At 49.2% G+C, this 22,526-nt stretch overlaps 1 protein-coding gene across 1 annotated transcript in view; it reads left to right on the forward strand.

Annotated features, from left to right (window-relative positions):
• Positions 1 to 22,526, forward strand: part of SLIT3 (slit guidance ligand 3) — a 597,630-nt gene that overhangs the window by 478,511 nt on the left and 96,593 nt on the right. The window contains exons 9-12 of the mRNA XM_080803857.1: positions 578 to 719; positions 9,897 to 9,968; positions 14,777 to 14,848; positions 18,471 to 18,542. Of these exons, the coding sequence (XP_080659983.1) occupies positions 578 to 719; positions 9,897 to 9,968; positions 14,777 to 14,848; positions 18,471 to 18,542 (358 nt within the window). The remainder of the gene's footprint in view (positions 1 to 577; positions 720 to 9,896; positions 9,969 to 14,776; positions 14,849 to 18,470; positions 18,543 to 22,526) is intronic.

Raw genomic sequence — 22,526 nt, forward strand, 5'->3', positions numbered from 1 at the left:
GTAGAGTTTATTTGCATGGTCTCTGGACATACAAGCTGTTTGAAAATGCCTTGGATGTTGTCACTGCTGGTGACTGTTGACAGTTGGACAACATCAGTGCCCCAAATAATGAAATTCTGACGCCTTTTTTCCTCCCACTTGGTTTTAGTCATGAGTTCTAGCCTCTAGAGAAAAGAATGAAAATGTGTCTATGTTCAGCATCCAGTCCTCCAATAAAAACCAAACAACGTGGGTGTTCATTCAAACATTGGTCTAAGAGCGTAGTCCCAGCCCGTTTGCATTGCTGTGGCATATTTTCACGTGGGATTGACTCTGTGAGCAACCCTTTCTCTGAAAGACGAGGCTGATGGGATGACAGAGCAGGTGGGACAATCCAGAAGCAGGTCAAGGTCAGAATCTCTCCTCTTGGCTAAATATTTAGCCAGTGGCAGCCGTGTCTCCCAGCTGAGGGGAGATGTCAGCTGGCGGAAGTGTCTCAGGTAGCTTTTCAGCTAATGCTGGGAAGTGGTGAAGAGGCACAGAGGGCCAGGCAGCTCCAGACCCTGCCGTGACTGACCGCTGTGTTCCTGCCCGACAGGCCCCCACTCAGAACCTCCATCCTGCAATGCCAACTCCATCTCCTGCCCGTCGGCCTGCACTTGCAGTAATAACATCGTGGACTGTCGAGGGAAGGGCTTGACTGAGATCCCCGCCAACTTGCCAGAGGGCATCGTCGAAATGTAAGTACCCCATCTGCCACTCTCTGTCCCTGGGAGTTTACCTCTGTCTCAGCCAGTCCCCCAGTGGTCTGGCAGCACGATGGCCTGTTAGATCTAACTATGAAGAACACTCGGGAATCTCTTTGCTATCCTTACAGGTTCTCCCAAGTGTGGTAGTTTCCAGAACACAGTCAGCAAACGATGCCTGGTGGTCCAAATACACCGACCACTTAGTTCTGTGAATAAAGTTTTCTTGGAACACATCCACACCTATCGTGTAGGCATTGTCAGTGGCTGTCCTCGTAAGGCAGGATTGAGTAGTTGTGACCTACGGCCCACCAGGCCCGTTACGTGTACTCTCTGGCCCTTTATGGTGGGAGTTTGTCAGTCCCTTCCCTGGAGCCGCCCTGGGATCACGTTCTAGCTCTACCATCCACTAGCTGTGTGGCTTTGGGCAACATCATTGCTCTCTTTCATCTCTAGTTCTCTCAGCTTTAACAATGTGGTAATTATAGTATCATCCATGGGTCATTGTGGAAACAATGAAATACAGCGTGTAAGCCCTTAATTCAGTCCTTGGCACATGAATAAGTGCTGTGTGCAGTGTGGTAGTGTTGGCAGAAAGTACATGAGTGACGAACTCATTTCCCATGGCTGCCATTAACTGAGCAAGAGACTGAACTGTTAATCATTTCAAATCAGATTCTTGTCCTCTAGACTCGGTCTGTAGGTAACACAGACAAGACTGTGTATATCCATGTGTGTGCACGGATCCACTGAAAGTTCCACTAAAAATTGGTTGACCGTATAGCTCAACCTTGTCTACGCTTCCCCCACACGTTAGATGATGGCCAGTTTCTCATTCTGGATTGAGTAGATGGTCAGTCAACACTGACGTAAGATCACTTGTTAAATGACAAGTGTGTTCATGTTCTACCTTCACTTTTAGGTGGCTTTATTAAAAACACAGTGAGATACAACCCTCCTGCTCCAAATATCATCAGATAAAATCCTCCAAATAAGACACACATTTCCGTAGCCTCTCTGCTGCTCTCCTCCCCCCTTCCTCCTCCTATGCATGCCCTTCTGTTCTGATAGATGGCCCATTAACTCTTTCAGCCATTCATACGTTCATTCAACAAACATGTGTTGTTAGCCCACTGTGTTCCAGTCACAGTTCTGTGCTTGAGGAGCATCAGTGAATAAAAGAGATAACATTTCTGCCTTTATGGTGCTTGCATTCTAGTCAGGGGTGGGGGGAGGCAATAAACAATAACCAAAGCAAAGCAAATTATGAGGTGTGATAGAAGGGGGTGGCTTCTGTGGAGAAAAATAAAACAAGGAAAAAATTCAAAGTAAGTAGGGAGGAGAAGATAAAGTGGCTATGTGGAAAAACAGTATTGCAGGTCGAGGGCACAGCATGTGCAAAGGTCCAGAGATAGGAGTGTGCCTGCTGTGCCAGAAGGCCAGTGTCGCTAGAGTAAAGTAAACACAAGGGAGAGCGTTGGAGGATGAGATCAGAGAGGCAATGTGGAGCCAGATCAGGGGGGCATTTTATGGACTCTGCTTTCATCCTGATTGAGATGAGAAGAAACAGATGGTTTACCACAGTGGAGACTCGGATTCCTCTTTCTTCCTTGGTTTTACCAACTTTCCCCTAATTCCCTTTAAAACTTTCTTCCCCAGCCCCAGGGACACAACTCATGCCTGCACCTCTTCCTGTGGGCAGGAGCTAGTCAGTAAAGCGTCCTTTTGGCCTGTCACCCACACCTTGTGTGGCCTTCTCTCAACCTTCAGTCTTCCTTTCAGCAACAACCAACAATTAATTCACGTCACGTTTTGCTGTTTCCCTTCACTCCTCATGGTCTATTGCTCCAGCCTTGGAGATCCCTTCCTTCCGTGGCGCTCCCTTAGACCCCATGCCTCTCGTGTTCATCCCCTCGCTTCTCTTCTTCTCCCATTTCCTTTTGTTCCTGGCCTTACTCTCTCCCCTTTCCACGCTGTTTCCCTTGTCTTTATCTTCCTCCCCTAATTCATTCCCCCCTTCTCTCCCTCTCCCACCCATGATCCTCCCACTTCCCTTCCCAGCCCCAATCTTCCTCTTCACCCAGTTAACACTCTGCTCCTTGTCATAAGAACCTCCACCTTCCCTCTCCGTCCATGCCAGGGTAGGACTCTGGCTCTCCTAAGACGGATGTTCAAGACAGAATTCTTGCCCACGTTCATCTCATTTCAGATTCCCATAGATCTTTGCTTTCTTTCTCTGCCCCATTTTGTTCCTTTCTCCCTCTGTCTGCCAGGGTTATCTTCCCTCCTCGACAGCCATAGATCTTTCCTCAAACCACAGCCTGATGAAAGAGGCCAGTCTAGTAGTCAAGCGGTAACTTGACCCCCACCAGCACCTTCTCTGCTCCCCATCTTTTCACCTCCAACTTGGGCCTCACAGGCACAGAGCTCAGGTGTCCGGGAGAGAGAAAGTGCACGTCAGAGGTGGGATCCGCGCAGACCCAGCCATACCTGGACTCGACTTCATACCTGGACACCAAATTTTTAAAGGGATATTAACAAACTAGTGTAGCGATTTCTGAAAGGCTCTCTGATCACTGATATCTTTTTCCTGATGTGAGAGGTAAAGTGAGAAAAACAAAAACAATGTGATGTTTTTCTGTTGAGCAAAACTGGTCCATTTAAAGGACTATCCTTTATTTTAAATTCCTGGGCTCCCTTATTCTGTTATTGTTGTTTTTAAAAATGCCCGTTATCTTATAAAATGATGGCTGCTGAAGGCAGAATACGTATGCTTGTGTGCATACGCACAGGTCCATGACGAATAGGTGTGTAATTACATGTGTAATTATTATGTAATTATCGATATATGTCTCTGTATAAACACATATCATATATAACACAGAGGGCACCTTAACTGGCAAAGTAAAAGGTCTGGAACCACCTAGCCTGTGAGATCTAAAAGTCTGGGAATAACCAACCTAGCTAAAGTGCTTCTAAAAACAGCCACAAACAGCAACCGAATTCTTAAGAGTGTAGACGGTGAATTCAGGGAGCTAGCTCCACGTACTGGCCCTGGCCCTGCCTTTTAGCTCTTGCTGAATGACTTTTCTGAGTCTTGTTTTCCTCAACTGAGACATGCAGAGGCCAATGGTACCTTCTTAACAGTTCTTGTGAAAGTGAAATGAATGTGTGCTGCCATATGCTTAGTGTTGTGTCTGACACATAGGATAGACTCTGTTAGCCAGGACTGTTGGTATTTTACTACTGCTAGTACTAGTACTACTACTAGGACTAGTACTACTACCACTTCTGTTTAACTACTACCACTTCCACTTGTATTAGGCTCAGTGAAATGGGTTGGACCATATCATCGGCACTGGGGCTACCTGCATGCGCAAACATTCCATAATGGTACGTCAGGCTTTTGAGGGTTTGGGGTAAGAGAAGAGGTTCAAGAACCAGGCTAGCCACTTGCATTAGGAATGGAACCGGGCAGTGGCTCATCTTCATGCAAATGTATGCAGACATGGAAATAAGGCTGCCCCTGCTTCCCGAGCACCCATGGCCCACCAGACAGATTGCCCAGGATTTCTCCTTCTGCGATGAAATGAAGCTGAGACATTAAAGCAGACGAGGCAAGATTCTTTGGTTCGGAATATATGGGGAAAGGTGACATGTAAGAGAGACCTTTGAGGAAGAAACCTCCTCATTCTTCAAGGCGACAAAGCCTGTGCCTGGGGACCTGTGTGTTGGCCCAAAAGTCTTGAAAGCAGCTGAAACGCATCCTCTTAGCAGGGAGAGAAGACCAGCAGATGGGGGAGGTTGAAAGATGAGACAGAGAGTAGAGAGTTGAAACTGCAGTACGCACCCCAGGATGAATAGAAGTGTCTGATTTATCATCCCAAAGACATCTGAATGTGACTTTTTCTTTTTACTGTCAAGAATTCTGCCTCTTGTCCATGGCACGCATACAATGCATACTTTCCCTCTCTCCTTAGGGACGCTGGGCACCCTATCAGGCGCTCCAGGCCCTATGCACAACCCTTAGCCAGCAGTGGTGCTCTAACACCTCGGGAGGGATTCTGTGCTCCCCAGCATTTACAGGGAGGAAGGGCTCTCTCTCATGCAAAGCAATCTGACAAACTCTTACAGAATTTTTTTTTCAAAGCCGAAGCAGCTCAGAGAACTGTACGCTGGTCTCCCCGCATGGCAGAGCCAATTCCTCTAAAAATAGCTTTCTTCCAGAGAACCCACAGTGAGGCAGCTCCCTGCAGATTTTCCTCGAAACTGAGCTACCGCCAACAGCACCGTTCTTGCCGCTCCCTGTCGTTTCTCTGAACCAGCTCTAGCCTCTAGCTGGGATAGATTCTGGGAAGAGCCAGAGGCTCACACCTTCTCTCTTCTGTGGTCTTCTGTCTTCCCTCCATGGTCCTTCTCAAGGCTCAAGAGAACCTTCTGTAGCTAGAGCTTCATCTTAATCTGTGTTCCATCTTCTTCCGGGTTGCTCTGTCCCCCTCAACCCACAGCGCCATCCAGTGTGTCTCATGCCCTCTGCTCTAGCAGCTCAGTTCAGTTGATGGATAAAGGCCATGGATGGGCTTACTGGCAAGTCATAAGTAAAAGCATCTGGGGTAAAGTAGCCCCACTTTACACCTCATCTCACCTCAACCCCACTGTTTATCTGGGGTGAAGAGATAAACAGTGGTTTATCTGCTTAACACAAGCAGATATTCTCCCGTTATACTGGTCACCAGGGGATTTTAAAAAGAGAGAGTCGGGGGTGGTGGAAAAGCAGCCAACAGAACAAAAGGACTGGAGGGTTCTGGAAGCCATCACCATCTGGGATTCTTAAACGTTCTGAGAGCACCAGGTTTCTGAGGGACTGCCACGTGGAAGGAGGGGAGATGGGGTGGGATGGGGCAGTGGTATACAGGGGAAGCAGAGGAAGCACAGAATAATTAGGAACAGAGCCTTGAGATAAATAGTCCACGGTTTAATTCCCAGTTTTGCCTCTTACCTAGGGCACCTTTCTTAACATCTCCTGCTTCAGTCAGCTCCCCCCTTTGCACAATGGGGCTCATCAGACCTACTAGAGATTTTCTATGAAGATTAAATAGCACAGTTGTGCAGAAAATTAGCACAATGTTTGGAAGACATTGAATGGAACCTAAATAGAAAACCTATTCACCGGGTCACATGTACACCATTGTAGAATGGTTTATAGTCTCAAGTTCCCCATACTATTTTTCTTTCATTTTTTTCCGAAGGTGATAAAAAAAAAATTCTCTGGGAGAGGCATCTGGGCATATGCATAGAATCAGAGGAGCAGCTCTGGCTCTGTGCCTGTTCCTCTGCTTTCTGTACGCAAATGCCAGGTATTGTGCAGAGCAGGTTACGAATGACTCATGTCACATGTGCCTGCAGCCGCATCTTTGTTGTTATTACGTTAATAATGATACTTTCTTTATCGGATTGTTGAAGGAATGAAATGAGCCAGCATGCAAAGAGCCCAGTGTCTAACATATAAGCTGGTCCTCAGGAGATGGTAGATGATTGTCCTTCTTGTCCCCTCAGCCATCAACGCCACCAGCACTCGAACCCTCCTCCAGAACAGCTCCATCAGGTGATTCGTGGCCATGACCTGGCACTGCCGTGCCCCTGCCAGTCTCTCTGGCATCATGTTGACTTCTGCGCTGCTAGAAATATATGGTGTTCAGTCGCATGTTTGCAAATGACAGATCATTAAGGAAGCACCGAGAAACTAGGGCAAATCAATACAGAGCGCAAATGGCTGAAATCCCCATCAGATGTTCCCATTGTGTTTACTGGTGCCGGAAGACGTTCAGATGTTTGATTTGTATGTTTGTTTTTATGCTAGTTCTATTAAATCAGTTTGCAGCCTGAAGAATGTTTGCCAGACAAAGAAAGACACATGTGCCGTTTAAGAGAGACCTGAAACAGCTGTTGGCTTCAGACACCTCTCTAAATGTGACAGTTTTTGCTGATGCTAATGCTGCTTTTCATCCTTCACTTTGAATTTTTGTCGCTGGTAATATGGATCTTTGCAAGCTTGTTCTAGGCTATATCAAACCCACCAGGGGCTATCTGCTGCATAGAAACTTTGTGTGTGTACACGGTACTGTGGGCTTACCCCCTTGACAAAGGGGCTGTTTCCCTGAGGATGAGCTGGCAATGACTGGAAATAGACATGCCTCTGCTCCAAATGGGATTTGGCAAAGCTCGGTGATGGAGTTCAGGTTGTTGAATGGGATGGAGAATTCAGGTTTCATCCCGGCTATATAGCTCTTCCTGGCTATGTGAATTTGGACAAGTGACTTAACATCTCTGAGCCTCCATTTTCTCACATTTAAAGTGGGGATGATGATAATGACTAGGGTTTGCCTCAGAGAGGTGTAAATATTAAGATAAAGCATGTAAAACGCGTAGCCTAATGCCTGACTTACAAGCACCTGATAGCTATTAGCTCTTACTATTGTCGCTTTCCCTACCCTCATCTTTACTTGGCATTTGAAGAAACTGACTATTCACAACTATACCCCCCCCCCCAGACTCTGATTCCCCCTGGGTCAAGGTTAACCCCTGTATCGTGGCACTTGCCATGGCCTTGGCCCTCTGTAAGGGCTCCGGTGTCTAGCCAGGACCTACAGCAGCATGAGCAGCAGAGAGACTACAGAGACAAATACCATCCCTGGGGTGTGCATGTCTGCCGAGTACAGGATGCACAGAGCCGTCCCTGCCGAGACTGGCGTTCTTTGTTCAAAACCACACCTTTGCACTCTATTTGCATATTTATATATAGTCACATCTGTACTGCATCTCCCTCAACTCCTACAGCCTTTGTACAAAACACTGACCTCTGCAGAGGCTGCCTGATGTCTCAGCATCGGCACTGGGGTCTTACCCTCCCAAATGCCTCTGTGACTCTGGGGAAGTCACTTTGGTCTGTAGGCCTTAGTTTCTCTGTTTTCAGAAAGAAAGGCGGTATGTCCAGTGGGTAGAAACAGATGTCAGTCCTGCCCATTGTTAGCTCTCTCGCTCTGGACAGGCTATTTGATCCCTCTAGGTTTTATTTTCTGCATCCGCAAAAGGAGGCCACCATAGCTTGCCTCATAAATGTAAGGATTAAAAGAGATAACAGACACAAATCAACTTGGCCTCATGAATGGTAGCTCTTCGTGTTTGTTCTGTGAGCCGTGGAACTTGCTTCTCTGATGGACTGTCTTGGGCTGTTGCTGGCCCCAGATTATTAAGCTGGAGGCGGTGGGTCCTCTTGCAGAAACTGAGGGGTTGCCTTGTTACCGACAGTGGCTCTGCCCAGAGACATCCTCCAGCCACGATCCCTTGCCGAAGTGGCAGGTGAATCACAGGATTCCCGGAGAGCATTTTCCACCTGACTGGTAGTCCCAGAGACCCACGGAGCCGCTGCCTTGGCTGAGAGATCCCAGCTGAACCCTGCTCTGCTGGAAAACAAGAATGTCCTTGGAACTTCTCAGTCAAGGCAGCTGGCCCTGAGTCTGCTGCCTCCATGGGTGGCTGGATCCGGGAGCTCCCAGACTCCAAGACCTGATGGCTTGCTCTTGTGCCTTACCGTGAGCCAGCCGGGCCACCATCCAGCCAGGCTGTGCCCATGTGCCCAGCAGAACATACTCCCCGCCCCCTCCGGCAGGCCACAAAGGCTTTCCTAATAGACCGTGGCAGTCTCATTTGTAGACTCTATTCATCCAGCAGCCAAGAATGATCCGTCCTGATGCTCTTCTCTCCTCCCACCCACCCTTTCCCCCCGCCCCCAACCCTTCCTTTGGCCCGGAGAGTGATTTGTCTGTGTTATGGGTAGGCCTGACAAACCATTCCACATTAGCGGCCGAGATGTTGTTTGAAATGGGAAAATTGCTGGCAAACTGCTCCATTAGCGGTTCCAGTAACAAATACTCTCTTCCCCCAATGAAGATGAGATCGCAGAGGCACAAATTAATACGGCTGTCTCCCCGACTCTGCAGCGGGGATTACTCTTCAAGATGAATGGGCTCATCCCCGCCAGAAATGCACCCACTAGATGTAGCCTCCAAGGGAGCCACTTCCGCTTGTCTGTTCCTTCTGCTCCCACTATCCCTCTCTGCACATGCTTTTTTGGGCGTCTTCCCAGCTGAGGGTTCAGGGAACATCCATGCCAGATAAGGAGGTAATGAAAAGATCCATGCCATGGAGAAAAGGGAGATGGACGAGGAGAGGCTGAGTCCTTAGCCGAGGCCAGGGCGTTCCTCATCCCCTCTAACAGAGGGAGGCCTGTGGCCCACCACACCGGTTCTTGGTGATAGGAAGTCATCTAGGAGGCAGGAGAGGAAAGCACTGAGATGCTCACTTGCTTCCCATGGCTCCTTACCTTCAAGGGAGTTCTGGGCCCTGGGCCTGTAGCATTTCTTATTCTGGAGTCCTAGGAGAGGAAGCACTTCAGTAAAGTCTATAAGGTGGTAACGCCACGGATTCTAGCAGCAGCCTGGAGTGGGGGGTGGTCCAGCTGGAGCCTCTAGAGCCCTCAGGGTGCCAGGGAGCCATTTTGATGGCCGTCAGGCTGAAAGCCTAAAGACTTGAAGGCTGTTTCTCCAGCACATTAGAATAGCCCATTGAAAAACCCCAGAAACAAATATCTAATGTTGTTATATACTGTATATTGTACTCCTGAAACTAATAAATCAGTCATACCTTAATTTAAAAACCAGAAGTGAAGTCAGCTATGGTCATTTCTGCCTGTTTGGTCCCCCTGTGGCAGGGGGATTGAGTCTTTAACTGAAAAGTGACATGCTTCTCTGGCCAATGGGCATTGCTAGCCCACAGGTCATTTCTTCTTTTTCCCTTTAGCCCTTTGACTTTTTCAGCACTCTGGTGCTACAGCTTTTTTGAAGAAGACCTCTGCCTTCAAAGATGGCTTATAAGAAGCAAGAGCCAGAATCCTCAATTACTTTTCTAATTTTTCCAAAGCCCATTAGATCCTGGGACGGGTGCTCCATCCACCGGAACACGAGTCTCTAGCTTTCACATGGTCTTTGCCTGGTGTTCTGGAACCAACATGGATGCCATGTGGTGAGGGGGACCATCTTGTCCTTGAGGCCCTCAGCCACCCCCTGTAGACAGGTGGGTGGTTAACTGACTCTTCTCTGCTCTGTTTTTCAGACGCCTGGAACAGAACTCCATCAGATCCATCCCTGCTGGAGCCTTTACCCAGTACAAGAAGCTGAAGCGAATGTGAGTTCTCCCTGGGGGGAGATGAGGCCAATGTTTTCATGTGGGGGGTGATGTGTCCTGTGTTATGGGCAAGCTGCCCAGCAGACAGCCTGTGTCACATTCTTCTTGGAGAGTTCAGTGTTGGACCTGGAATGCTGTCTGAGATGGAGAGGTATGGCTCACGAGTGCTGCTTTCAGATGCTGAGGTATACGGATTTAGACACCTCAGAACTCAGGGTCTCTCCAGCTAGAGCACAGTAAAATTATCTGGGTGAGAGGTGGAACTCAGCTGGCTGAGAAACCAAATACCACCATTTGGATTGTCCTCGCTTTCATGATGTGGACCTGAAGTAGGAGTGTCAGTAAAGCTGGGATGGTGGCCTCGTGTCGGTCTCCAGCACCCTAACCGACGTGTCCACAGCCACACACACACTCATCTAACAGAGAGTAAACGTCTGCCGCGTGCAGGAACCACAGGGTCTGTGGACAGAGTGTGTGCTAACGCCAAGTCGGCTGTTGTGGAGCTTACATACCAGAGTGGGAGATCACAGGAAAGAAACAAATACCAGAAATCGGTAAGTACTAGGAAGCAAAACAAAGGAAGGGCCCACAGAGGCCTCTCCGTGCAGGTGACCCAAATGAAGGGTGGGAATGAGGAACTCTCAGGAGAGAGTGAGTAAAGAGCCCTGGGGAGCGTATGCTGTTGGTTTGCAGAGCGGCAAGGAAGACGGGAGGGTAGGGGAGACGGTGGTGGGGATTGTGGTGGAAGGTAGGTACGTAGGGGCCAGACCCTGTGGGCCCTTTAGGCCATGGTAAGGACTTTCTGTCTTTCTAAGTGAGATAAGAAGCCTTAGGCCCTTCCTTTTCCTCAACCACATATATCTTGCCTGTGATTATCCCCACCATCCCCGTTACCACTGCGTCTAGGATCACTGCCACCACTGTATCCTGTCAGTACCTGGGGGACAACAACACCGCTGCTCTTTCCCTACCATGGCGCCACTGACAGCATCAGGCATCATGGCCCTCATTCCCCCCACGGTGGCACCATCATCATCACCACCCTTCCCCAGCCTGTGACTGCCCTGAGCCCCGCTCTGTGAGTCACTCAGACCAGGGCGCTCAGAAGAGAGCCTAGTGGGATTCAGAAATGGTCCAGCCATTGCCAGCGTAGATATTAAGAACCTGGGAAGGAGAGACACCTTTCCCTTTCCCAGGCTGCGAAATCATTCATCATAGTCCAATAATCAAAATGCTGTTTTCATCCCAGTTCCGTACCCTCTCTGGCCTCCACAGAGGAAGAGAAAGCAGGTAGAAATATGTACCAACCCATTTCGCGCCCTTCTGCTGAAGGCTGATTCATCAGTTTCCCTTGAGTAGGAGGGCCTCCATTAAAGAGGTTAAGTGTCTGCTGACTTCTTTTATGTTAAAAATAAACATCCCCAAGAAACAGTGGCATTGGTAGGCTTTACCCTACGATCTTGGGAAGGCAACTTCCCATTTCCCTGGAAATCCAAACCAAACAAGATTTTCTCCTGGTACAATTCCAGCAGTAGAAACCAGCATAATGAGCTAGCCCCGAGCACGTACTTTTTCCCCTCCCCTTGGCAGCATTCTTGCTGGAGGAGCTGTATAAATATAGGCCTTAATATTTAAAACCTTGGGCCATTAATCTCCTGGTCTCCCTGCTTCCCCATCTCACTCCATACCCCCCCCCAACTCATTTTTAAAGCCTAGCTTGATTATGCAGCCAGATAGTAATTTCAGTGAAAAATGACAAGTTCAGTCACTGCCCCAACCTATATCTCTTGCATGATTTAAGTTACTGCTCTAATTTTTTGTGAAGTCCAGGTAATTTAGAGCTTGGCTATGTTTTACTGTCCTTTCTTCATCCCATTGGAGTTGCCATGATCTGTGCATTCAAAATTCATAAGACCTTCTCAGTCACGATCTGGGAAGGGAATTTAATTTTTGATCACTTCTGATGCTACTGATATTTATTATGATGCCATTTTTTTCCCCAAGGAGATGGCGGTGGGGAAGAGAGACCACTTAAAAATGTCTCTGATTAACAGAACTTCACAAGCCAAGACTGGAGTAGGATGGTTTGCGAGAAGTAGGGCCCCTGGTGAGAATGGATTTTAAAACCCTAAGTGTGAATTCCTCCTGGGTATACATGACCACTCTCTCTACAGAAGTTTCCCCTTAACTAAACATGAACCACACCCTCCTCCTATTTCTAATAACAAAACAAAACAAAAAAAGAATTGTCCTGGAAGGGATGACTTTGTCCCTATTTCTTGTGGCCAGCTTAGTATAAAAAATGTTTCCAGGTAAAAACTAGTATCACAGTAGAGAAGCCACTTATGAGGAGCGTAGAAGGCCCTAGAGAGGAGCCCCTGGTCTTCCAGGGCTGGTTACCTGGTGGCGCCAGCTAACGGGGGCCACAGCTGTGTGGTTTGGCCAGAAAGGCGTGTTCTTTCGTTTCTGTCTCCCGTTTCCATGCTTTTAGGTACAGTAGGATTCCACAGATGCCAGCCCTTGCTAGAGTCCCACAGCTATGTCCCCTTCTCTGACCCTTGCTAACAGGGAATTTGCCACCTTGGTTCTGAACCATCTGGAAAGTCCACTGCCTCTTGGCGACCCAGTCTGTAAGCCCTGGGGCACTGGAGTATGTCTGAGACCAACCAGACTGGAAAGCACAGTGGCCTAAAGGATGACCCTGGGACCATGTGCATGGGAATCACAGGAGATGGGCTACACATGCAGGTTCCCAGCCCCCTTCCCCCAGCTGGCCAGAGCAGACTCCCTGGGGGTGCACTTTAGTAAACACCCTAGTGATGTTTGAGAACCACTGACCAAGAGTGACCCAGACTCCGGGAGGCAGCTCAGGGCCACCTGCTATGGATCTGGAGGAGTCAAGCGTGGAGGTCAGTGAGCGGCAACAGCCTTCCCTAGCCTGCCTTCTGTCCAGTGCCACTGCCTAGTGTATCCGTCATTGTGAAGTGAGGGGAGACCTGAGGTGCCAAATACATAGCTGTGTCAGGTCACCTGTGGCTCTGGGTCCTTCACCTTTTCAGGCTGCCATTTACTTTCAGCAGAACTAAGAACTAAGATGAAGTGACCACCAGGGGCAACTCCCAGCTAAACTAGCTCTAGTCCACTTATGTTCCCCATCATCTCCGAGACCATCAGACATCCCTCCCATGCTACAGAGAAGAGCACGTCTGAAAGGCCAGCTGTGACCTAAAAACCACTTGGCCCCAACAAGGCTAAAGCCGAGGGCTCCTCCCCACCCCCACGTTCCAGAACTTTCTCCTGCATGCTAGAGGTCTACGGAGCTTGAAGGGACATCCCATGATCAGGAAGACAAGAGAGAGCCCCAAAGCAGAATGAAACAAAACCCCAGGCTCGCTCAGCAGGCGGATCGGAGCACAGACCCTGCGTGTTGGCCTGACGTGCCTTGCGGGGCAGGCAGGCGGAGGGCGAGCAAGAGTAGGATAATCCTGGGCATTTGCTTGTTAAGACCCTTCTACAAAAGTAGAGCGCCAGAGAAAAGCCTGGTGTAAACTGACGGGTTTGTGAGCACAATCTGCGGATTTGTGAGAGGCGATCTTGCCAGCTAAAGGGATAAGCTCGACAGCTGTGCCTAAGAAGCCTTAACCTGTGAAATATCTTTCAACTTACTGGCTTTGGAACCAGGGAGGGAAGGGAGCGGAGGCCTAGGAAAGGTGGCTGTGCAACCCTTTGAAGGCTATTAGGAGGGGAGAAACAGACCCGGGGAGTGTGTTTCAGAGGCTGGGGGCAGGGTGTCTGGCCTCGCCAGAGGCAGTCGCTTAAGATTCTGCTTAGATGTGCTTTCTTCTCCATACTCCCTTGTCTCCTCCTCGTTGACCCTCCAAGACCCCAGCTCTCTCTCTCCTACACAAAAGCAAAGACCCATTGATTTATTTTGTTAAAGGAAAGAACTGGAGAGGTTCACTGTCTCTGGAAATTGGAGCAGCTCACCTTCCAATGACAGGAGCCCAGGGGCCAAACTTGCGCTAAGGACTCAGGGAAAGTCTTCAGCCTCAGTGAGGTGCCATTAACATTGAGGCTGGAGGCTCGGAAGTGACTGGGCTACAGGAAAGGCGCAGCCTCTGGGCTCCAAGGAGGAGCCAGGTCAGGACCATTTCTCATGCAGCCTCCCGCTCGTCCCCGCTATCCCCCAGCCCTGGGCATCACCCCCCCCCACCCCCCGGGCTCATGCCCCGCCAGTGACAGATCCACATATCAGAGCCATCCCATGAGAATCTTGTGATTCTCGTGTGACCTGGAGGGTGCGCCGAACCAGACAGAGACTTAAGTCACTGCTCAAAACCTCTTTTCAAGTCAGGAAGGAAAGGTCGCTGGGGAGGTGAAATGACTCAGAACAACATGGGGAAGGAAATCAGCATTGGCTGAGGCATGCGACAAGAAGATGCATGCCTGCACCCTGCCCCTTGTTTGGCCCTTGTTTATGCTGTAATTGCTTGGTAATGCCGCAAGGCCCCGTTGTACCCGGGTGTGGTCTTCCCTACCAAGGGAGCGCTCACACGGACAAAGCTGGATGTCAAAGTCAAGATGCGGTGGGTGAGCATTCTCTGAAAGCCAAGAAAGAGCGAAACAAATGTATATATTTCATGGAGACACGGTTGAACTGAATGGTCTTTAAGCCCTTTCTCTTGTACTAGGAATAAACTGATTAATTCTCACCATTTTAAATATCTGAAGTGCTTGATTCAGAACTAGGAATGACCGTTTCACACCTTGGAGCTGTGTTCTCAGACTCTCCCATTAATGTGTTTTAGAGACATCAGCAAGAATCAGATATCGGACATTGCTCCAGATGCCTTCCAGGGTCTGAAATCACTCACATCGCTGTAAGTGGGGAGCAGAGTCGCGTGGGGGGGGGGTTGGCAGTGCGAGAGGAGTATGTCCCTATATTTCAGGAGGTGTTTATCAAGGCTTTATGTTCCCTTACACACTTGTGGCAACCTGGTAAAAGAAACAAATATTTCTTCAGGGGAAATTGATCTTGGGGAATATTTCTACAACCAAATGCATTATTTTTATTGATTAAGTGCCCAGCAGCCTTCCAGTTATTGGCTTCTAATTCAAATGCATCTTCTGCTCTACCCGCACTTCTTCTCCCTCCCATGTGCCTCAGCAGAGCTCTCTGGGGAGCTGGAGGGACAGAATGGTAATGTATGTTTATGACCAGTGCGCCCATTTTGCCCATCTGTGTGACCTTGTCAAGGGAGAAGCTAATTTTCTTCCCCTGATTTTCAGGCTTTTTCTCCAAACCAACCTCATGGCCTTTGTTCTGAGTAAGCACCCCCCCATCCTGGAAGGCCTTCTTTTCTTGGATTTTGCAATCCTAGGGCAGTCTCCTGGGTGGAGCCACGGCCTCCCCCACCGGGGACTCAGAGACCCAAAGGGGCAAGAAGGCGTGGAGCTTTGTCCTGATTCTGTCAGTGACTCACCTGTCATGTGGCACAGGGGATGCCACTTGAGTCTACTGTATATTTTCCCGTCAGACAAAATGGGGATGGGGCTATCTTTCCTGCCTAACCCACATTCAGTGGTGACCATGATTGAAATAACTGGCAGTACCTATGAAGCCCTTAGGGGGTGCCAGGGGTCTTGCAGGTTTGGTGCTCTTAACAACCTAAAACAGAAACTCTATCCTCATTTCTTTTACAATAGAAGGAATCAGGTGATCTAAACTCCACATAAACAGGAATTTTTCTCTCTCTTGATCCTGGCTGAATCTCTGGCACCTCAAACAGCACCTGGCTCATAGTAGTTACACAAATATAAAGTTTGTCGAAGAAGTATAATTATCCAAAGTCCACAACTGGGAGAGGCAGGATTTGAACCCAAGCAGTGCGACTCCAGAACCCGTGCCCTCAATCCCTGTGCCATGCTGCCTCCCCAGATATGTGAAAAATACACAATAAGAGCCAAGAAAGGTATCCTCAGTTGATATTATTTGTATTATTGGATGACCCGCCCACTGAGTGGGGCGGGAATGCTCAGAAGCAAGCTGTCGAGGCTTCGCTTCTCTCTGCAACCTGCTTGCTTAATTTATGAGTAGGCAGGTAACAAGATACACATTTCCCCCACCTGGCCCCATCCCACTGGGAAGGGGCTGAGGACAGGGAAGTCTCTTGATTCAGCTGTTGCCTGCTGCTTGCAGAGTAAATTAGTTTCATTTATCGAATAGAACATCTGGCTGGGATATCAAAGACAGGATTGTATGTGAGATTAGTGTCTGCTTATTGTGCTGAAGATCACAGAAGAGCAGAGAGAGAGGCTCCGTGTGCCGCCAGGATCCGATCCCTGCCCGCCCCACCCTCCCATTCCCCTTATCTGGCTTCCCTCTGCTAGAACTTGGGCACAATCTGAGGACTGTGAGATGCTTCTGGTCCTGCAGGGGGGAAAAAATTGAAAATCTGGTTGCCAAACATGAAATTGGCATCTCACTGGCCAGTTTTGAAATATACTGGGGCCGTAAGGGAAGTGCCCCTCACCTCTAATGTATGCATTCATCCATTCAAGTAGACGCCTGCTAGGCACATAGAATGTGGTAGTGAACTGGACAGACAAGACACTTGGTCTCATGGAGCTTGGAACGGAAACACACCCAGCCCAGACTCAGGAGTGGCCAAGCTAAAAGGCAGGAAATCCTTGCCCATACACATTCATTTATTTAAACAAATACTATGCTAGGCCGTGTCAGCTCTGAGCTCTAGGGAGGAGCTCCAGCCATGAGCTCCAGCCATGAGCGAGCCACACATCACCACACAGAGCCGACATTCCAGGGAGCTGAGAGGTAGAGGCACAGAAAAATGTTTAAATAAATGAATACAGAAGTAATAGAACATAACTCAAAGAGAAGTGGTGAAGAAATAATAACAGGATGACAGGTGGTAAAAAAAAAAAAAAAAAAAAAACCATTAAAATATTTAGGAGAAGCTTCCCAAGGAAGGGACGTGGGCCCTCAGACCTGAAAGGTGGGAAGAAGGTAGTCAAGGAAAGATTTGGGAGCAAAGCCAGGTGGGTCTACTCCCAGATTGATCCAGGGTAGCCCCACAGCCCTCTCCAGTCTGCCGGAGAGTGGTTTGACCCACCAGGTTAGGGCTGTCCCTTCTGGAGGTATGATGGGTTATAGGAGGATGCCCTGCCCCAAGTCCCTGGTCCCACCACCCCACCAGCTGCTGCTACACCAGAAGCTTTGACATCAGCTGAGATGAGCAGACAGTGACGCTACAGCGCTTGGCACAGAGAGCAGTGGGACGTTAATATGAATTACAAATGTGAGTCTGAGCCATCATGCTGACTTTTATTTACTCATTAATTTGTTGAAACATTAATGAAACACACCCGCCGGCTGAGTGAGACACTTTTTCCTGGTGGTGTCTGGAAAACAGAGGGTTTGGTTTATCGCTCCCATTTACTATTTCCTCGCCCTAACATTTTGTCTCCTCAAAGACGTGGAACGGCCTGGACTTGAAGTCCGAGTGGGGATTGAATATTGCACTCACTCAGTGTACTTCAGGGCCCAAGAGGGAATTGAAAGGAAAAAAAAAAAAAGAAAAAAGCCCTCCCCGGCTCAGTTTCCTCCAGACCGAGAGAAGCAGACTGTGCCACAGATGAGAGTGGAGAGAGGCCAGCAGTGGCCTTCAGCGCCTATGCAGAGGGCCAACCGGACGCCCTGGGCGCTGGGCCAGAGAGGCTGACCGCAGAATTCTCCCCCAAGTCCCGTCCCCCCACCAAGTTTCCGAAGGCCCGACCATGAACAAGAGACACAGTGTGAGGGACCCTGGAGGTCTGACAGAGAGAGAGGTAAAAGAATTCAGAGTCTCTTGGTTCCTGCAGCTCAAAGAGGGGCTGGAGTGCAGGGGCATTGCTCCAAGGTCACAGTTCCTTGCTCTCCCGTGTTTCCCGAGAGCCAGTCCTCGACTCAGCAGTCCCCCGTGCCACCCGGATAGGACCCAGATACCCAAAGCCCTGTCTGGATGGATGATTAAGGAACTCCGCTCAGGAATTCCTAGGATGCAATGGGATACTAAAAGGAAATGTTCTCTAGGCTGGGCTCAGCCTGATCAATACCCATTGAAGGCAAGAAGACACGGGGCCGACCAGCTTCCTACACATCTTATTTATTGCTGAGGTGTGAGTCATACTAGCCGCTCAGGGAGACACTACAGAGGGACTGCTGCTCCCTGTTGTGGTTTATTGAACTGAGCTGCCCAGGAGTGAAACAGGATAGAGCCCATTTCTCCTTGCCTCCCACACAGCCTGCCTCTCCAGCCCCTGGTGGCACTCACCCGCTGTCCCCCTGGTAAGGATCAGGGCTGAGGCCAGCTGGAGAAGGAGATGCTCTGAGAAACCCCAACCACCCACCCGCTGGAGTTGGCGGAGGTAGCGGCCTCTACGGGCGTGGGTCCCAGTGGCCTTGCCTCCACAGTGACCACTCTCTTCTCTGCTCTGTTGCAGGGTGCTCTATGGGAACAAGATCACCGAGCTTGCCAAGGGACTCTTTGATGGGCTGGTGTCCCTACAGCTGCTGTGAGTAGGCCTCTTGTCACTGTGTATGTCTTGGGGACTCTGCAGGTTCTTCTCTGCAAACTTCGAGCCACGCACTGTACGGTTCTTTTGAGTTTACACATACCAAAAAGGAAAAAAAAAAAAATCTGAGCTGTCCACCCCACGCCTCTGTCACCTCTTTTTGGTGGAAGGAAAGTCAAGGAGTTGGCAGAGGGAGGCCAAGGTCAAGATAAACAAATCTAAATGCTATAGCTCAGGAGCCTGGCCTGGGCGTGAGTCACTGACCACAGATCTGGGGGCTCGGAATGAAGCCTGCGTTGAATCTATAAGGGGCAACGTCTTGCAGGGGTGAGCTAGGAAAGTAAAACACTGACACACCATATTGCAAGAAAGCTGCAGGGGAGCTGCTATCAGGCATGTGACCTTGAAGACGGGTGGGGGTGGGGTGGTGAAATAATTATACAGAAGAGCGAAATCCGTCACCGGTGCAACTCTTTCTTGGTAAGATGTGGCTGGGGGGGGGAAGTGTTTATTTAATTTAAAGGAAGATTTGTTGCCTCGAATTTTAAGCTCTGGGATTATTTATTTGCATTTATTTCATTCTGGTCATTTGAGCTTAAATGTTTGAAGAAGATAATTGGACTCTAGTGAGGAGAGGAACTTAGCTGGTCCTGTATTCGAAGATTTTATGACGGGGGTGAGTTACCTCTGGTCTGTGATGAGGTAGCTGTGGCGTGTGCTTGCGTTGGCAGTGGGTGTCGGGGTGTGTGTCTGCGCATACACTTCCTTGCCCGCTCGGTGACCGTCGTAGTTCCTGGGAGTTGATCTTGAGTATCCTGGGAGCACTGGAGTAGACCGAGGTCTCAGGGAGGTAAATGACCTGCCCTCGGTCACACAGCAAAATCAGTGTGGAGACTGGAGAAGGTGCTTGGCCCTCTGAGTAGAGTACCTCTGAGGGCCAACGAGTGAGCTAGTGGGTGCATTATCTTTGTAAAACCATCTCCAAGTCACAGGCGGTGAGGAAGGGGCCCCTCATGTCCCCGCGTGCAGTTAAGCAAACTTGCAGTAGGAGTTTGTAGACCAGAGAGTCAAGCTGGTCTCCGGCTGGAAGGGAGGCAGGATGCTCGAGCAGAGAGAGGAAGGTTGGCAACACTTTCTCAGGGTGACGCCCAAAGACTCTTCAAGGAAGAAGATGTGAGAATTTTCCTCAGTCTTTACCTTTCCGCATCTTCACTCCCTACCCTTCCTGTGTCCTGTAAGACTCGGGCCCGGACAGGTCCTCCCCGGACCACGCAGTCAGGAACATAACGCCCGGCGGCTGCCCAGGCCACACGGCCGTCTGCAAGCAGTAGTCGGGTTTGTTGCAATGAAGTGGCAGGAGAGGGAAAGAAGGTTCCGGGTCTTTTTCTCTGTATCCCCCCTCACCTCCGTCTCCGCGAACCGACTGTCTCAGTCCGAGTCTCTGTGCGGGCGTATGGGTTTTAAGTTCCCCGCCCTCAGGTGAGCCTTGAAGGCTGTTAGTTACAACGATGTGCCAGGGCTCTGCAGGGAGCTGGGAGTTTCACAGATGGTGTTCTTTGCTTCTAGCAAAGAAGCTGTAAGTTACAACCACCACCATCAACTAGCTAACTGTAGCTATTAATCCCTGGAAAGAAGTGTAACAATAGCGTGGGCCTTGAGGGAGATTTTGGGGTGTTGTGTTCCACTGGGCTGGAGTGAATATCCCTTTACAATCAGCATGTCTGGTGCAGCATGTCTGATCAGGAAAATGCCCTTGCATACATTAAGGAGAAACCTAGCTTGCATCAAAGTGCCTAGCCCAGGGCATCGCTTGTAGCAAAGATCAATAAATGCATGGGTTGGGGGAGGGGATGCATGTTTTTTAAATGTGTCCCAGCTTGGAGCTGACACCAGTGATATTAATAGAACTCGTAGGACTTTGCAGGGGCAGGAAAGGCAGCTCTAGTTCAATCCCACCACAGTTTTGAGCAGATGGAATGGAGTAGCTGGGAGCAAAGACAAAGCATCCCCTCTCACACGCACCCAAAAGTTGACACAACTTAGGAGGCCTTGCTTTCCAGAAAGAAGCAGCAGCCGCCGCCTGTCATTGGGCTTTGACCTGCTGCTGAGCAGTTGGAAAGCATGTCCTGATTAGATCGAATTTAGCGTCCAGCCCGCTGTAGATTGGATTTCTCCTTGTTAGGCTGGAGACACTCTGATAAGAAGGCTCTGATTAGAATACCCTGGTAGTCTGGGTAATTTCCTCTCTTTTGACTTGAAGGCTTTTTGCAAGAGGTTTGTGTTTATTTTTCTCTCTCCGTTTCTCAAATTATTGGTACATCACAAAGTCAAGCTGTCTCTGCCGTGAAGTGATCCCAGCTCTTTCCTTCCTGGCACTTGTCGTGAGGCTGCCCGTAGCAAAGTGGGTACATTGAGTTGTCCTGCCTGCACCCCCTTGTCCCATTTCTCCACATTTTTCAGCCATCCCAAAGAATTTGCCCAGTCCCTGGGTTGTCCTCCTGGGTCATTTTCTTCATAGCTTTGTTCCAGCAGATGGCCAACACTAGGCCATCTCAGCCTTCCAAGTTTCTCAGAAGCTGCCACAAATGGGTCTATGTGGAAAAGCTTCAGCAGTCCTGGGAGTAAACCCCTAAACCCAACGCCCTGTCCTCTGGGTGTCAGCCTCGAAAGAGTCACCTCCTTTAGTTTAAGTCCCAGAATCTTAGAGGTCAAAGGAACTTCAGGGCTCCAAGCACAGTCTCCTACCCAGCTGGTGCAGAAACCCCTCCCCCATGCCCTCTATGACAAATCCCATCTGTTCTTACTGGTGGTGTTTGCAATGCGTCATCACTGTGCGCTGAGCAGCTTAGGAAGCTAACTTTCTTATATTAAACCTCAGTAATGGCTTCTGGGAAACTCAGAAAAGGCTATTCTCAAAGTCTTCAAATGTTTCAAAATAGCTAGTATGTCTCCCTGTAATTCATCCCAGACAGGTTCAGTTCTTGCGGACACTCACCAGGGGTTGGTGTGGTGGTCTATCAGCTTCCCTCCTTAGAACAGACAGCTGGGGAGCAAGCCCAGCACCCACTGGGACCGGAAATATGTTTAGAGACTCCCTTCTAAACATCTGAGAAGTCAGATATCCCGCATGAAGACATCTCAGAAGCCACGGCTAGGACAGGATATGTCACTGCACATATGCTCCCAACTCCAGGGATGTATGCAGCTGGATGACCAGAGAGGTGACCTGTCCTCTTGTCCCAGGCTGCACCTGTCCCCTTCCTCACCAAAAATTTAGAATCAGTACTTAGGATGCTCCTGTTCCTGTCCATTCCCCTGCCTACCCAGGCTCTTGGGTTCCTAGGACATTAGCCAATCAAGTGCCCCCAGATCCCTCATGTTGTAGCTCAAAGATCAACCTCTCCCAAAGCAAGAAAAGCCATCCATGTCTTTAGAACCATCACTTTCTCTTCTGACAGGCAGCCACCCGTTGTGCTGCTTCAGCTCCCCCAGGGGGAAAAAAAAAAAAAAAAAAGCATTCACTGATTGCATGGCCTACATAGACAAGTCACCTGAGTGGGGTGGGCCATTATTTGAGGCAGAAGCTTTCGTGTAAATACTGGCGGTGATCGATGTTAAGCCTGCCCCAGGAGGTCTTAAACCAAACCAGACTGTCTTTGGGCTGGAATAAGTTAAGACAACCCAGGCACCTGTTGTTTGATTTTCTTGGAAAGCAGACAAAACCATTTGAGAATCTTGGAGTTTGCCAAGCAACATGCCAATTACAGGGCAGTAAGCAAAACTCCACTCCCGTAGCTCACTTTTCCTTACCAGCTGTTTCTCAAGTAATATTACTGCTACTAATAGTAGCCGCTAACATTTACTGTCTACTTACTATGCTCCAGAGCCTGTGCTAAAGGAATTTGACGTGCTTATATGCTTCTCTAATCCTTACAACGATGCTAAGAGGAAGGTATTGTTGAAAGGGCCATTTTATGGATGAGG

This window comes from Martes martes (genome assembly GCF_963455335.1).
Source record: "Martes martes genome assembly, chromosome: 5".
In the NCBI taxonomy this organism is placed as follows: domain Eukaryota; kingdom Metazoa; phylum Chordata; class Mammalia; order Carnivora; family Mustelidae; genus Martes; species Martes martes.